The sequence below is a fragment of the Rhineura floridana genome, chromosome 22 (assembly GCF_030035675.1).
Source record: "Rhineura floridana isolate rRhiFlo1 chromosome 22, rRhiFlo1.hap2, whole genome shotgun sequence".
NCBI classification, from domain to species: domain Eukaryota; kingdom Metazoa; phylum Chordata; class Lepidosauria; order Squamata; family Rhineuridae; genus Rhineura; species Rhineura floridana.
This window is the reverse complement of record NC_084501.1, coordinates 1,328,984-1,345,707: the sequence shown is the minus strand read 5'-3', so window position 1 is coordinate 1,345,707 and position 16,724 is coordinate 1,328,984. Positions and strand designations below refer to the sequence as shown.

General features: G+C 51.9%; 1 protein-coding gene across 4 annotated transcripts in view; it reads right to left on the bottom strand.

Annotated features, from left to right (window-relative positions):
• Positions 1–16,724, bottom strand: part of LOC133374605 (neurexin-2-beta-like) — an 85,183-nt gene that overhangs the window by 40,107 nt on the left and 28,352 nt on the right. For 3 of the 4 annotated variants that reach the window (XM_061605677.1, XM_061605679.1, XM_061605676.1), the window contains exons 3-4: positions 11,182–11,271; positions 777–1,099 (exon numbers count right to left, since the gene is read on the bottom strand). In XM_061605677.1, coding sequence (XP_061461661.1) covers positions 777–1,099; positions 11,182–11,271 — 413 coding nt within the window. The remainder of the gene's footprint in view (positions 1–776; positions 1,100–11,181; positions 11,272–16,724) is intronic. The other variant, XM_061605678.1, reaches the window with a different exon arrangement.

The window sequence follows — 16,724 nt, the reverse complement described above, 5'->3', positions numbered from 1 at the left end:
TTCCCTTTAACTGAGCTGATGCAACCAGGGGTTCACTTGCTTTTGCACTTACCCTGAGTCTTATGTCCTCATTGTTTGCCTAATTTACCCATTGTTTTATTTCACCAGACATGTTAAGATAAACCCTACTGGATATTCAGAAAAGGACTGGTTTTGATTCACGAAGGCTATCATAGCAAAACGATGGCTTCTCCGCAATTATCACCAGCTTTTTGTGGCCCCGCATATTGTGTCGTACAAAGCAGCTTTCAAACATGCCTGGTCCTGATTTTTTTAAAGATAGGTGTGCTATCACCAAGGCAATACGCATACTCCTTCCATGCAAATAACAGACAATCTTTAAGATGCTCTGAAGAGCAGAGGAGTCTAGGGTCAAACCCACTTCTCTCCCCACATTTTGGTGCTTTATTCAGAGATGGTGAAACGGGGTGTGTGTATGTGAGATGTTGACCACTAGCTGATGGCTGTTGAGCTCTGGTGGCAGCGGTGACCTTCAGCTGCTGCAAATGTCTTCCTTCTGTCCCCAAACTTTGCCAGGTGGTTTTGCCCCCTTCCCGCAAGGAGTAGTTTTCTGGCACAGCACAACAAAGAGGACGCAGGCACCCCCCACGTCCATGCACCTTCCAGGCCGCCCTTCCATAGCTGAGCTCCGCTTCCACCCTTCCCTTCCTCTCCACCCAGCAGTTCCCTGCAGGCAGCTCCCCATTCTCAGCGCCCTCGCAGGGTGCCAGTCCCTCCCCGCCCTCTTTGGGGTCCTTCTGCCCAATGAGACTGACCTGGGTGATGCTGTCGCGCATGGTGGGAGAGCGGCCACGTCGCGTCGTGGTGGTGGCCATGGTGGTGGTGGTCTCCATGATGGTAGTGGACATGTCTGCCAGCAAAGTGGTGGCCGTGGTCTCCGTGGTCATGACAGACGGCACCTCGCCCACCAGCCGCAGGTTCCCCTCCACCTTCACGTTTGGATCGCTCTCAGCTGCCAAGGACAGCACCTTGAGTCCATTGTAGTAGAGCCCCGAGATCTGGCCCTGGAAGGGTCGGCCCTGGTCCCGGCCTCCGATTTTGATGGCTGCCTGGCTGTTGAATATCGTCAGCTGGCGACCTGGTGGGGGGGGAGGAAGGGCGGCGGGGAGCCACAGGGTGGAAAGGAGCGGGGGGGGGCAGGCAGAAAGAGAAGGCGGAGAATGTGAATCAGCAGCCTGGGGGGTGGGGGTGGGACTCAGCGCACAGAACACAGGGCTGCCAAAGCAGGCTGGCTCAGACCTTGGGACTCAGGAAGGAGCCCCAAGGCCTCTTGCCCTTCGCCCTCGGATGCCTCCATTGCCATTTGTTTTCTTTCCATCGCCCCATCCACCACCTGCAGACCTTTTGCCTCCTACCGCCGACCTTGGAGAGCAGGCCTCCCTTCCTCAGTCTAGCTCTTCTTCCTTCTTCTCCATCCATCCGTCCTCTATCTAAATTTCGTCTCTCTGAGCACCTGGGGACTAACAGCCTTCCCCTACTACGCTGGCCTTTGGGGTGCCTTTTTGGGTAATGCTGGCCGGCAGATGGGGGTGAGGGGGTCACGCAGGTGCAGCAGCAAGGCCAGAGGACTGCTGGGTGCTGCTGATTCACCCAAGAAGCCTGAACCAATTGAACGCAATCCAGACTCCCCCCCTTCAGCTCTAATCTATTTTCTCTGTCTTTAATACAACTAGATGAAGCTGGGGGGGGGGGATAAGAGATAGATATGACAGGCAGGCCTTTCTGACCTCGTCTGTTTATCTTGCCTCTCGCTCTCTCTTCCCCTCTCCATCTGTTTCATTTCTTGCTTTTCCTCCACTTGCACAGAGAGGACACCTTCCCCCCCCCCACACAACCATCCTTCAGCTCTGGGTTTGTGCCACCCCCCCCGTGATCTCCCACCAGTCTCCCCACTGTGGGTTGTGTGCTTCATGCCCCCTGGGCTGAACAGAGAGTGAGCAAGAACAGGGGTGGCCCCGAGGGAGACCAGGGGGTGGGGCTGAAATGCAGTAGCACCTGTGGGGGGCGGGGGGCAGCTGGAGTGGCAGGGCGGGTGGGCAGGCGTGGGCACACTTGCTTCACTCCCTTTGCCCTCCTCGGAGGGCCTGGGTCCCAAGAGAGGCCTGGCCTATGCTACAGCCACGCCACTCTCACGCAAGCCGGCCCTGCCGCTCACATGTGCAGAGCTCCCGCAGCGGTCGGTGGGGCAGCCTTTCAGGTCAAAGGAGCAGGTTTCAGGCTGTGCCGGGCTCCTGCCCAAGAGATCCAGGCTGAGGCTGCAGCGGACCAAGGAGGGCTCTGCAGAGAGGCATTTGGTCCCATGACTGCAAATGTCCGGGGACAGGATTTGGGCCTCGCTGGGATGTGCGCCTGTGTCAAGAGAGGAGCCTGGGGTCTTTCTAAAGCAGGGGTGGGGAACCTCCCTTTCCGGCCCTTGGGACTCCTCCCAGGCCCTGCTTTGCACCCTCTAGGAGTGCTTTTGCCTGGCCAGAATGTGCCCTAGGACAGTGGTGAACATGCCTCTTTTGCCTGGATGGAGGGGTGTGTGTGTGTGTGTAAAAACCTCTTGACCTTTGTCTAGCTGGAATGTGTTGCCTCCTGTACAAAGATAAAAACTCGTATCTCTTGCTCCACACACTTTTGCCTCTGTTCCTGCCCAACACTGACATGTGGCCCCCAGAAGGTTACTCACGAAGGAAAGTGGCCATTAGGCAATAAAAGATTCCTCGCCCTGCTCTAAAGCCAGCGAGGCAGCTGGGAAGGTGAGAGGGAGAAAATGCAGGCATTTCAGTGAGTGGCGGGGGGGGGGGAGGAAGAGGAAGAGGCCTGGCAGGGCAGATTGGTTGCAGCTCTTGTTTCTGCTCTGCCTTGCCGTATGCAGATGCTGGGCAGACCTACCGGGGCAGCCACTTCATGGCGCTCAAGGCGTGGAGGCCAGTTGTGGGGGCAAGACGTCCACTGACTGCATAGGGGAGAAGAGCGGCTGCAACAGCAGGCAACGGAGCAGGGTCATCCTTTGGGGGGGGAGGAAGGCCAGATGTGCCGGGCGTGCATGGACTGAAGGAGAGGGCAGCTTGGAGGGGGCTCGGGAGGGAGACGAAGGTGATAAGGCGGGCAAGAGCCAGGCGGGGGGGGGGGAGCTGTGGCAGAAGGGGGGCCATGTTAGGTGGAAATATCTCCGCTGGAAATATAAGGAAATGAACGGGACGCTTGCCAGACTAAGGCAGCGGAATTGCTCCCAGACTGTGCAGCTCATCTCCCCGAAGTCTTAGGCCAAACACGACACCCTTCATGGATGGTGGCCATGCGGGGGGGGGGGAGCTCCTTCCCAGTTTCCCGAATGAAAAAATCACACAGACCCAGCTGCTAGAGTGGAGGGTAGAGGCGGCCCAGCAAGGCCTCAGGCTGTGGGGTCGGAGGCATTACGGTCCTCCTGGGTCCATGTGGGAAGCGCTTGCCCTCCCGGCCTGCTTGTGGGCTTCTCAACCTTGCGTGGGAGCAGCCTGGAGCCCCAATGCGGCCCTTCCGGCCTCTCTGCCTGGCCCTCGGGACTCTTCCCCAGGCTGCCACCTCCTCTTCTTCCCCGAGTACCTGTGCCTGGTCGGGAAGTGCCCTTGCGCTGTGATCCTGCCCCTTGCCTACCAGGATGGAGAGGGCGTGAGGGAGGGCATGTCTGCAGCACCCTCCGCTTCCCCTGTACCTGGGAGGTGTGTCCTGCTGGATGCAGGTGGAAGTTCCCTGATGCTCCCTTGTTCATTTGTGAAGAGGCAGGTTGTCTCCTGCCACCCCATCTTTGAGAATGGCTGCAGGTCAGCAAAGACACTGCGCTCTTGGGGGACACTCGATGGGACCGTCTGAGAGGGGCCAGCTGGGGGTGCATCAGGGGAAAGGTGCAATCCACTTGGGCCATGGGGGAGGCCGTCTGACAAGGGCCTGGGTGAGCTACTGCAAGGGGCCGGAGGAAGGGCTGGAAACATGGAGCAGCTCCCCCCCCCCCGCCTGCTCATTAGCGGATGCCCCTGCCAGCTGCAATGCTCCAAAAGCCAGCTAGGGAGAGCCCCCCCCCTCCAATCGATTCATGGCTTTTTTGTGTGTGTGCAGAAAAAAGATGGGAAATGTTAAAGGGACCGTCTGTTGCAACCTAAAAAAAGTCTCCAGATGGAGCCGACTGAACTCCCCTAATCTGTTACGGGAAAAAATAATAATTAAAAAACAACGCCCAAAACAAAACCCTGACTTTAAAATAAACACTTCTTGCTCTGCCCCCCCTTGAGAAGTTTGCAAGTGGGTATTTTTAACCCTCTGAGTCTCTGTTTGCTTCCTTCATTTTAGAAACAAGATTATTATGATGATTATTATGATGATTATTACTGTTTTTAATATTCTAAAATATTGATCTTTATTCGGGATTAAAAGACCAGGCTCAAAATACATGGATTCCTGAGAATATTCGCCTCCCCACCTCCTAGGATTCTATTCCATCCTGCCCAGCCTGCTTTTTGGTTTAGTGCCTGAATTAGTTTTGGTCCTCAGGAACCCCTCCCCCCCCCACTTAAGGTCATTTTCTGTGATAGTGTTTATTCCCCAACTGGTTGGTGTTGTTGCTACTGCTGCGATGTAGCCACATGTGTGAAAATGCACAATTGCACACACATGTAACACTGCCATCCCTCTTGCACCAGGTGTGCCCAAATTCTACAGCACAGGTGAGCCCAGAGGCGGAAGTGGAGATGCTACAAAGATGTAAATGCCTGTGAGCAAAAGCCCGAAAATCCTGCAGCGCAACAGCAGACAAAAGCGGTGTGTGTGTGTGTATATGAAGTGTGAGAGAGAGGCGGAGGGGGGGCAGGCCTGGCTCCAAAGGAAACATCTGTGGAAGCCAAGGCACAGCAGCAACCTCCAGGGAGGCATAATTCAGAAGCAAATCCGCCTGAGTTCCCGATATCCCCTGTGGGTGTGCAGGTGTCTCCTCCCCCTTTATCACTCCAGCCTGCTAGAGCAGACGGAAAACTCATCTCTAGACCCAAGATCCTTCCGGCTCTGCCAGCCAGCCCTACAAGGTTGGGCACTAAGCCACAAGGAAACAGAATCTGGAGGGAACTGAGTGAATGCCTGGCTTCTTCCTTTGGAGGGCTGGTCCTGTGTCGTTGGGGGGTTGTTGAGTGCTAGGGCGAAGTTGTGCATGTGAGAAAGGAAGGCAGATGTGTGGGGGAAGAGGTGAGGGCTTAGTCCAAGTCAGGACGTAGCCCTAAATTGTGTCTCCAAAATCAGGAGCCCAGCCTGGGACCTACAAAGTAGGGAATCCCTCTGGCGGCTGTGTACAGGGTGCCCACCCCAGCTCTGGCTCGCCACAACTGGCACCCACACGAGGGGCAAGGGTGTCTTCCTTTTGAGAAATGCTCCCACTGTCAGCAGAGGTGGCCTAAGACAGGCAGGACCCAGCGGCAGGTTCCGCTCCCCAGCCCCCAAAAGCAGGAGCGGGTTCTCAGCACCAGCAAGTTCGCTAGGCAGGTGCACAGCCAGGTCTGCAGTCTGGCTTGGGTGCCTATGAAAACAGCCACTGACTATCAGGAGACACTGTGGGCTGTAAACGGAAATGAAGAATAACACATGTCCAAATGAGGCCTTGGGCTGTTATCTTCAGCCAAGCTACGTGGCGGATTTTCCTCTATTTGTTTAGGAGAGGCAAATTTGCAATCTAGTAGTTTCTTTGGATGGGTGAATATCGAAAACATTTTTGGGTGGCTGTTTTTTGTTTGTTTAGCATCAAAACGAAGCTTTTAATTTTCTTTTTTTTAAAGGCAGCAGCGTGTAAGCCACATCTGTAGGCCGCCCTTCAGTGCTCTTTTCATCCACTCGTTGCAGGGCTAAAGGGGAATTTGCAAGTCCAATGCTGTTCAGAGGCTGCCTGCCGCCCAAAAGCTGGCAAAGGAGGAACTGCTGGAACCAAAATGCTGCGGCAACTAAGGAGCACCTTTTGCATGTTAAAGAGACGGTGCCAGCCAACCTTAGCAAGGCAACACCATGATATTCAAAATTTCGTTTTGAACTCAAACACACGTGTCCTAATTCCACCTTTGCTTGAGCAGTGCAGAGGGTAGAGAGAAGAGCTGCTGCTGAAATCTCCCTCCTGCCTCAAGTGCTGCTCCTCTCCCCTGCTGAAGCAGATGGAGGCCTCCACGTGAAGGACTGGTGCCAGGGGCCGCTACTGTTCAGCCCCTGCTGAGGGCCCCCCACGGCTTGCTGCTGCTCCATTTGCCAGAGCTACCTGCTTCACTGCTCTGTCCCTCTGGCCCAAGGAGAGCAATGGGAGGGAGCAGTTCCTACTGCCTGTTCTTTCATCTGCCCTTTATCTCTGGGCACTGGTGGGGATTGGGACCAGAAGCAGTGGGAGAGCAAGTCGGCCACTGCAGGGAGGAGGAGGAAGCCACCAAGGGACTTGCCCAAAGCCTCCCCCTCCCCCAAACCTGAAACCAACGCTGAGGACTGGCACCCAGCAGTCCTGGGCAGCTGCCAAGGGGCAGGGCCCACCATTTCAGTTTCCCAAAATGCCCCCAATGTAGCTTTGCTCTGGGGCACTGTGGGCTGGACTCAGCCGCCCGGTGCTGCTCTGCAACTACTATCCAAATTCTGACTCCTACAAAGGATAGTCTCAGCCATCTTGAGCTCTCATTCAAAGTTGGGGGACTAGGCTTTGAGGGCTGTCCAGGCACAAAAGAACGGCACCTTGGCTCAAGTTCAAAAAACAAACAGGAAACCCAGCCTTTTCAATTATCTTGTATCCCTCCTAGCAACCAGAATGCCTTTAAGAAAAGAAAAAATAATACTAATCAACTACCGACAAATAAGCTCATCAGGACCAAATGGATTTTGGGGTTTAGTAAGACTTGGTTCCTGAATCTGAATCATGCCAGATCTTGGTCCAGGGAGAAATCTTGCCACAATGCCAATTTGAGAATGTTTCTGGAGATGGTCTCCTTAGATATCCTCTCTCACTTGGCTGCTAGCTCAGTTCAGGCTGGCAGAATCTAGCCACTACAGTCTACAAAACCAGTTTAGGTGTTCCCCAATCTTTCCCCTCTAAAATTGAGGGGAGGCCTTTGGAGTCTCCCTCTACACAAATTCAAAATTCCCAAGGCTCTTTTGGAAGCTCTCTCTCTCTCTCTCTCTCTGTGTGTGTGTGTGTGTGTGTGTGAGAGAGAGAGAGAGAGAGAGAGAGAGAGAAATAACACATAGGAGTTAAACTGGCTGAAATCTGGAGTGTATCTACACTCTGAATCTTGTTCATGGCTATGCCATTGTAATTTTCTGAAGGAGAGTTGACAAGGAAGGTGGAGACCAAAACGAGGGTTGGAAAGCAAAGTCAGCTGAGCTGCAATATGAAATCTTGTACTCCCATCAGAAGAGCCGTTTGAAGCTTGAGAACGTGGTACCCATAAAAGAGGGTCCAACGCTAGGTCCCTCTCTGCAGAAGATGAAGCACCCATCTCAGCTTGGCTTGTGAGAGTGTGCTTACAAACACGCGGGTGCAGTTATGTGCATGGAAGAGAAAGGGGGGGAATGTGGGTCAAAGTGCTGTGGCTTTAAAAACATCCCACGGTTACTCACATGGATTTAGCCAATGTTGCATCTCCCTGCCCCTGCCCAGCCAGTCCCTCAACCCCCCAAGGCACTCCAAGGGTTAAGGTAGCAGCGCCTCCCTCTCACCCACCTTTGCAGTCCCCTCCAACCCTCCATCTGCGTTTCTGCTGCTTTTTCTTTTAAAAAAAACTCATTAAACGTCCCTTGAACTATTTTTGTTTGTTTTTCATTTTGTGGCTGTAAGTTTGTTTAAACCATCACGTTATAGACATTAAAGATACATTTAGATGCTTAATCCCCCTTTAGAAATGCAACGCCAACTAAGATGGTTATTAAGACATTTGGAATTTATCGGTTAAAAAAACTGTTTAGCACTCGGTTTGAGTTAAAGCATGTTAGTGTTATTAGCTGGTTAAATTAAGATTTAAAGCGATCTTTTCTTTTCTTTTTGTGGTGGTTATGCTTCCCCACTGAGTTTAAAGTGTTAAAGGTGCAGCTCTCAGCCCAGAAGAGGGTCGCTGGTCCTTGCCCAAACATTTCCTAGAATCTCCACAAGTGCAAGCAAGGCAGTTGCAAAGCTGGTGACAAGAGGCACAGCTGGAATCTGTGGGCAGAAGATCAAACACATGGACCCCGTAAAAGGCGGCGGGGGGGGGGGAGAATGGACAGACAGACTCAGAAGCTACAGCATGGGCCAGGCTCTCACTTGGTTGGCCCTTCGTCAGTGGGCTTTCAAGCAAGGTGAGCTGGGGGGGGAGAAGACGACAGCTACGTCAAGGCTAGCAAGGACATGCCCAAAGGCCTGGTGAGAGGGAGGGGGGCTCCTGATGTTGCCAGACTACAGATCACACTATCCTTTTAAGGGAAGGGCCACTGTTCAGTGGCAGAGCTCCCACTTTGCAGGCAGAAGGCCTCATGTTCAGTCCCAGCAGCATCTCCAGGTACGGCTGGGAAAAGAGTCCTGCCAGAGATCCTGGAGCTTCCAGACAATACGGAGCTAAACAGACCAAGGATCCGACTATGGCACGAGGCAGCTTCCTAGGTCCTCTTCCTGGGTCCTGTCCACCAACTCCCCCCCAACGAGTGCCTGCTGTTCCTCTGTACATGCTAATTGGTTTATAGAATCATAGAATAGTAGAGTTGGAAGGGGCCTATAAAGCCATCGAGTCCAACCCCCTGCGCGATGCAGGAATCCAAATCAAAGCATTCCCGACAGATGGCTGTCCAGCTGCCTCTTGAATGCTTCCAGTGTTGGAGAGCCCACCACATCTCTAGGCCATTGGTTCCATTGTCGTATGGCTCTAACAGTTAGGAAGTTTTTCCTGATGTCCAGTCGAAATCTGGCTTCCTGCAACTTTAGCCCATTATTCCGTGTCTTGCACTCTGGGACAATCGAGAAGAGATCCCGGCCCTCCTCTGTGTGACAACCTTTCATGTACTTGAAGAGTGCTATCCTATCTCCCCTCAGTCTTCTCTTCTCCAGGCTAAACATGCCCAGTTCTTTCAGTCTCTCCTCACAGGGCTTTGTTTCCAGTCCCCTGATCATCCTTGTTGCCCTCCTCTGAACCTGTTCCAGTTTGTCTGCATCCTTCTTGAAGTGCAGAGACCAGAACTGGATGCAGTAAATTGGTTTAAATTATATGAACATATTTTCAATGGCCTCCTAACCAAGGATGGGCTCTATGAACTCTCACACTCATATCAAAGCCCTGAAGCCTAGAATCATCCATACAGTCAACTACTGCACACGAAGGCATACGAAGATACATATAAAAAAGTGGTACTTTTCTACTAATGCCCAATCACGTGTGTTTTACAGCATCCCCCTCCAGATCTGTGATTCCAGATGTCAGCCGCTAACCAGATGAGCACAGTAACCTTCTGGATTCGATTAGTCAGCTCACATCATCTATGAAGATCAGGCAAGTGGCTAATTTTTGGTGATAAACTGTATGTTACAAATTCCTTGGACACTGAGGAGGCAGTTGAAATCCATTTGGTCTCTAGTACAAATCTATTCACTGTTGTCACATCGGTCTGATGTCTAGGCATCATTCTGGACAGATGAGATCACCTCATCATTGCATTTTGGTCATTTTATCTATATCTTTATTGTACATTCATAATTTTTATGGGATTAAAGTTGCATTTTACTCGTGGACTACAACTCCCATCAGCCCCATCAACCGGCATGGCCAATGGTCAGGGGGAGGGGAGTTGTAGTCCAGCAACATCTGGAAGGGCACCACATCGGTTACCCCCCCCCCCCGACTACCAGGAATTTCAAGCAGGAGTCTGTCCTGATACTACCTGGAGATGGCGGGGATGTTGCATGCAAAGCAGGTGCTCTGCCCCTGAGCTATGAGCCTGAAGCAGGAGAGAGAGAGAAGTGGGGACCCCAAACCTTGGGACTGAAGGCAGTGCAAGACAAGACGGAGCTGTTGTTGCCTCTCTCTGTCTCCCCTTCTCCTGGGAGCGCTTCGTACAGCACAGTGCAGAATATGATGATGCAGCCATTAGAACTCAATCTCCTCAACTCCAAAGCTCTGAGGTGGAGAAATGTTGCCGTGTCCTGGGCAGTGCCCATTCTCCATGCCACCAGGAAGAGAGAGAGAGACAGAATGGCGGTGGCTTTGCATCTCATGTGCCACTCCAAGCAGGTTCAAACTGAGCCCCTGCCTTGTTTGTGAGGGTTCAGCCCCTGAGTATGGGAGGAAATTGACAAGAAGAGGGTGGCTCTCTTTACGTGCAGAGTGCCTTCCCACCACACCAGTCCTGGCGCATTGAGGATTCCAAGGAACGCATTCCAAAGATGGCTGTGTCTTCTAGCCCAGAGCCCAAAGGGGCTCCCCGCAACCAACCACCAGTTACAGTCTGGGGACCAGGCAATGAATCCTTCCTCTCAGTGGCCTTCAAATGGACCCTGCTCGCCTCAGCCTTTGGAAGAAGGCCTGTGCTCACAACTCACTGCAGCTTTCTGACAGGAGAACCTCGGAAGAGCCTGGCTGTGGGGCCAGGCCAAAGGGGCCCACTCACTCCTCACAGTGGCAACCAGATGACCCTGCTGGGAAGCCCTTAAGAGGACCCGGGTGCAACAGGAGACTCCTCCCCTCTTGAGATCCCCAGCAACAGGGACAGGGGGGCACTCTGCCTCCAAGAGTGGGGGGGGGGACATCGCCATCAGGCCCCTCCTCCCTTTTCCTTTCATTTTGCATGGTCTCCAGGTGGCAGAAGCATCACACTGCCGGTGCCCAAGGGCAGGGGCACTTCGCCTTGTGCCAGCAGAATGCACAAGAGCAATTTGCGCCATGTCCGGCGGGATCTTTTCAGACATGGCAGCGCACAGTGGAAGGCGTATGTGTTGGGGTGAGGCGGGTGAGAGAGGGGACAGAGTTTGCCAAAATCAGCCCTCCTTCCTTCTGAGGGGGTCATTCCTCCCCCCTGCCCCCCTCTACAGTCACCAGCCTTGAGCCATCAACCCTCCACGGAAGAGTCTGTTGGGGAGGGGAAAGGAGAGGGGAGGGGAGAGGGCTGCACCTTTAAACCCTTTTTTTGGCTTGCTTGCTTGTTAATTAACTGGAATTAATTATTGTTAATTACCTTTGTCGAGTAGCCACTCATCTACTACTCGACCGAGCCGATACGGAATTCTCTGTCTAGCAATCGCCAGCCGCTCATTATCACTGTTCCCTTCAAAGAGTTTAGAGAGAGATTTGCAGATGGTTAAAAGAAAAAGAAAAAAAATAGAGAGAGAGACATAATACGCCATCTGGAAGGTCAAAGGTCAGAGGTTAGCATGTTTAGAGAGGTCAGACTAAGCTCAGGCAAACAGCAGTTTAAGCGCTGGATCAAAAAGAACTATTAGGTTTCCATTAGTTAGTTTGTTTTTTTGAGGGGGTCAGTTTGGGGTTTGGTTTGAGGTTTAGCGGTTTTAGCCAGCATCGGACAAAGCTCTAGTTACACGGTTTAGTCAGGTTTAAGTGTTAGGATGAGAAGATGGAGGTTAGAAGGATTTATGCTGCACCAGGGAGGTAGAAAAGCCTCCCCAATGCATTTTTATTAAATTCACTTTATTAGCAGACTTTAATCCCTAGTCACAAAATTGGGGGGGGGAGTAAAGCATCACATGATCAAACTCTCTTTAAAAGCTTCCTTTCAAAAACAAAAATAACACAACACCAGAAACCCTTCATTGCTGTCTTCTCTTGCTGTTGTTCCCCAACCCGACCCCATTCCCTTCAAACCACTCCTTCCTCCCCACAAAACAGCACCCCACAAATTCGCCCTGCATTTGTACCCAAACATAGGCAAAGAAGTTTAGGGATCTGCCACGCAAACCCCACAAACAGGCGGAAGAACGGGGACGACACCAGCCCTCTTGTTTTCTTTTCTTTTGGAGGACACTGATCAATCACCAATGAAGCCAAATTTGATCCCATGATGTTACATGCTGTGGGGACTGTGCTGAGGTGCTGGTCTGCTCCTCGGAGCCTTCTCTCTGCTCCCGACATTCATCAGGAAATTTTTTAACACAGGGTTGGAATCACACACAAGGAGCTAGCTTTTCTCACACCTGTGATTGTGTGGGTGAACCTCCACTCCGCTTTGCCAGTGACCCACTCTGGTGGCAGGCCTGTCCCCGAGAAAACAACCTGGACGTGAAGAACACAAACCCCTCTGTCAATGAAAGCAAGACGCCCACGCCTTCTTGTGATCAGGATGGAGGTAGGGGAGTAAGGCACTCACTTCCTCTTGGGCCACCTGAAGGGGTAGGTGCAAGAACAGAATGGGAGAGCCTCCATGTCTGCACCGCCCTGAGCTCCTCTGGACACAGAGCATGAGGAAGTCCTCATAAAAGAGATGACCTCTGGGAGCAGCGGCCACTCACGGTTGGCTCTGGGGTCTGGCAAGGTGGATTCTGCGGCACAGGAGCAGCCTGAAACTTGGAAGCAAGCGGTGGCAAGTTGGTGGGTGCCACGTGGGTCTTCAGCAGCCAAAAGGCACAGTTGCTGCAGAGCATCCATTTCCAAAAAAGAAGAAAGTCTGAGAGATCCTTGCTGAGACAGTCCAGCAGCCTGTAGCCTCAAAGGAAGCAACAACTGATCCAGGGCCTGGCCTTCACTCAAGCCAGGGCACAGAAAACTCTTCTCAAGCTTCTGGAGCCAGGATGCAATAATGCAGGGAATGCCGGAACATGCATGGAGTGCACTGTGCTAACCACAGCCAATCCCCAGCCAGGCATCAGAGACCAGGCATGCTTTTCCGGAGAGACCCTTTCGAACCAGCCTTCTGCCTATATTTGTGCAAATGTGCTGAGGAGAGCAGTGGTTGCCAGAAGAAAGGTGTACGTCTCCCAGTGCCGTGTGGGAAATTCATTAACCACCACCTAGCACAGCTGAGGCAGCTGGGTCAAGGCAGGCGACTCGCCTCCTCGCAAAGGATGGTCTGGTGGTGCAGACTTGGTTTGCAACCTCTCTCAGACACAGGAAAAGCGGTGGTGGGCGGGACCCTTTCCCCCTCCGTCTCCAGGAGTCTTCTGGCTGAGAAAAGGAGGGGGCAGCAAGCCTTGGAGGGTGGCACCTTCCCCTTGCAGCCCTCTGGAGAGTCCCAGAAGGACCTCCAGCATGAAGAAGAACAAGGCACCCACCAGGTTTGGGCTGCAATCATTTTGTTTCGCTTCAGGGATTCAATCCAAAATGAAGTGGCACTTTGGTCAAACCCTGAAGCAGAACAGTAGGAGAATGCTACGGCTATTTTAGTAGATAGCTTTAAAAGGTTTTTTTTAAAAAAAGAAACAACATTTTGAAAGAAGGAAAAAGGGGAGGGGGAAAACAGTCCCCTCCATCCACCCACCCACACCCCTTCCCAGTTTGGGGAGGTTGCATCAAACCCCTCTGAAAAACAAAACAAATGCTTCCCCAATTCACCACCTGCAAATGGGGTGTCAAATTGTCCCACCCACATCCAGTACACACATGCAGAATGGGGCTCTTTAGGGCATTCCCTGTGTCTGTGGAACTCCCCTCCCCCGGGAGACCCCACCAAAGACCAACCACTTTTGTGAAATGTGGCAAGATGCTTGCTGCTGCCACCCTTTAGCACTGGAGGCAGAGAACATTCCCATTCCTCTGCTCCTCTTGGTGTTCTGATCCAAAAACATGCAGCCACTGAATCTCAATTTTGGCTGAAGGGTGGGGTATAAATACCACAACTAACTAGCAGGCTAAAAACCCCTTGAAGGGCTTCAGAATGGGGAATGTTTTAAGCTGCTGTGAGGATAAGGCTGGTTTTTCAAGGCAAGGGGGTGCATTTGCAAAGAGAGGGGAGGCTAGTTCTGGGGCGGTCACGCTTGGGGGCCGCTGCTTCATTGGGGCAACACCCCCCCCCGGCTCCCCATTTTTGTTCCTCAATCTGTTCTGTAATTCAGCCCCTAATTAGATGTGGTCAGGGACTTTTCATGCTCTCATTAGCTTCAGTATGAACGAGGCGATTAACATCTTTTAATTAAAAATATGCCATCCTCAGAAAGTGACCTGAATCAGGATCCAGTTCGGGAGAGATTCCTGTCGCACAGCCCTGGCGTTCTTGGCTTTACTGTGTGCTAAAGACAAGTCTGGGTTTTCTGCTCTGAATTCGATGCACAGCTGCCCCCCCCCCCGGCTTGCACAAATATACCCATGGGAAGGGCAAGCAAAAGTAAAACACACATGTACACATTACATTTGCCTTGAGTAGGGGCTATATTGTAAGTAAGGAGTGGGGAGAGGGTTGCAATCTAGTGCTTTGTGGATTATTTAAATATTTGGTATGGCATAACTATGTGTTTTCAAGCCGCAAGATGAAAGAGCAGGTACCAACTTGCTCAGAGGATCAGTAAGGGCAGCAGGCTAGGTGGAGTGGAACCTGTGCAAGTTTCACTGCACTTACGTTGTCAGCCTAACATAGTAAAGCACATTCAGACTCAGAACATTCCTGGTAGGAGAGGGGGGAAAACTGGGAATGGGTAAAACAAGGGGGGCAGCAGCTAGCCAGCATCCCCTGCCCCTCACCCCCAATTTTTTCAGCAGGAACAGACTCCCTCAGTAGTGGAGACTTGGAATGTCAGGAGCAAGACCTGCAGAAGTCCAGGACAGGAAGGTGCTAGATCTTGGGGAGGGGTCTGTGGAAATGTTTAGTTGCAGCACTGGGCACGAAAGGGCAGTGGAACATAAGGAAGGGCTGATCTAAATAAATCCCCCTGTACACTTGCCATCTACAGTAAGCATTTCAGCTGCTTTGAACCCAATCCAAAAATAACAGAATGGGCATGGCCAGACCCTGTCAGCTGGCAGGGTGCTAACCCAGGGGAGTAGAAGGCAGATCTCTAGCTGATGTGCAGTAGAGCCATAAGAGTTTCTGACTCACAATTGTTTTAACACTAGCAACAACACAAAAGTCCTCTCACACACACACCCATTATGCTGCTAAAATGAAGAAATCTGGGGAGGGGGGAAGCCAGTAGTGGATTCTAAGGCCTGTTCTGGTGCTCTCAACAAATTCTTAGGGTGAACATATGCTGTTTCCGATTTTAAAGTGTCCTCTTCCCATTACTATTTTGCACCAGGCTCCTGTTGGTAGAACTCTTGGTACTTCTATTAAAAAAAACAAGGCAAAGTAGATCTCATGAGACTGATATCTGCCTACTGCTAGTTTACCTCTAGGAGTGAGGTCTGGTTGTGGTTACTCAAGAGGAAGGGAAATGCACTCTGCAGATGCTCAGGGGCTGACACCAAAAACAACACCAGGCTTGAGCCCTGGCTCAAAGTAAACCCTACATGATTACATTCAGCCCTACAGGGTTGGTCACTCTTCCACAGCTGCTGAGTGGGGCTGAAAGAATTCCACTGGAGCGTGGCCTCTTCTTCGTGGCCGTGCCATCACTTGATTTTGGAGTGACCGAGTTTCATAAGATCTTCCCTCCAAGCACTTTTAAATAAATTGCCTCTGGTATTTTGTCAAGAGGGATTATAAGCTTCATTTAAAGAGAGTCTCCAAACACCACCTGGGTTTTAATAACAGTAATATTTATTTTAATTGGTTAATTAACCAATCAATCGTTTAAGGGCAAGGCAGTTAATCGACTGAGAGCCTTAAAAGCCATCACCGGCATCATACGTGCTGCCAAGAGAACAGTGGAGATGTGCAATTTTTTTGATTACCTGAGGAAGGAAGGAAGGGAGGGAGGAAGGGGTGGATGAGGGGAAGGGAAGTGGCTGAAGAGAAGGGAAGCCGAGGCAGCAGAGGAGAGGCAGTGAGCAGGAACAGGCAAAGGAGGCAGAGATGTCTGTCCCTCGCAGCAAACTTGGGGTGTTTTTCTAAAACAAATACATGCAGATTAGGCAACTCTCTGCTCTTTGCCCCCCAATCTCCACAGCTCTGTAGTTGCCCCTCAATTCTACCTGTGGGGGCAGAGTATCATAGATTCTGGCTACACTGGGGTAAATACATGGAGGAAAGCCCATGGTCTAAGGCTGTGGCTGCCTCTACTAATTCCTCTAGCCAGGAGGGGTTTTCTGGTTTGTAAGCCCCCAACCCTGCTCATCACTGCCTGTCATGAATGACAAGCCCCCCTGCATGACCTACAAGGGCACCTGCTGGTCCCACAACCAGCATTTATGCCCCATCAGGCAGAAGGCAAGCCTCAGGGGAGGGGACGAAAAGTAGAAGGATGACCAGGTGCCAGCCTTCAAATGACACCTGAATGGAGAGAGGGGGAGAGGAAGGGGAGGCAGGCAGTGCCGTTGTGCGAACCCCAATGCAAAGCAGCACATCCCCCCCAGCCCTGGGGGGCTGGAGCATCTGGAGGGGGTTCCTGTAGTGCTTGGGACACTTGTTGTGGCCTTCAACACCCATAACGGTTTGGGGCTTCCTCCAAGATCAACTGAGCAGGCCCCCATCACGACACAGAGGCAGCGTTACCAGAGATTGCCAAGAGGCATCTTCTGTGGCTGAGCCACAGTTGTGAAGCCGCCTGTCCTTGGAAGCCCACGGCTTTGTGCACCTTTCAGAAAAACACTGTACATTTTCAAAATCAGACCTGACTTGAGGTACAAGGTGAATAGCATGAGAACTGGCAATGCAGGTGTGTACAAGGAGGGCTTTGT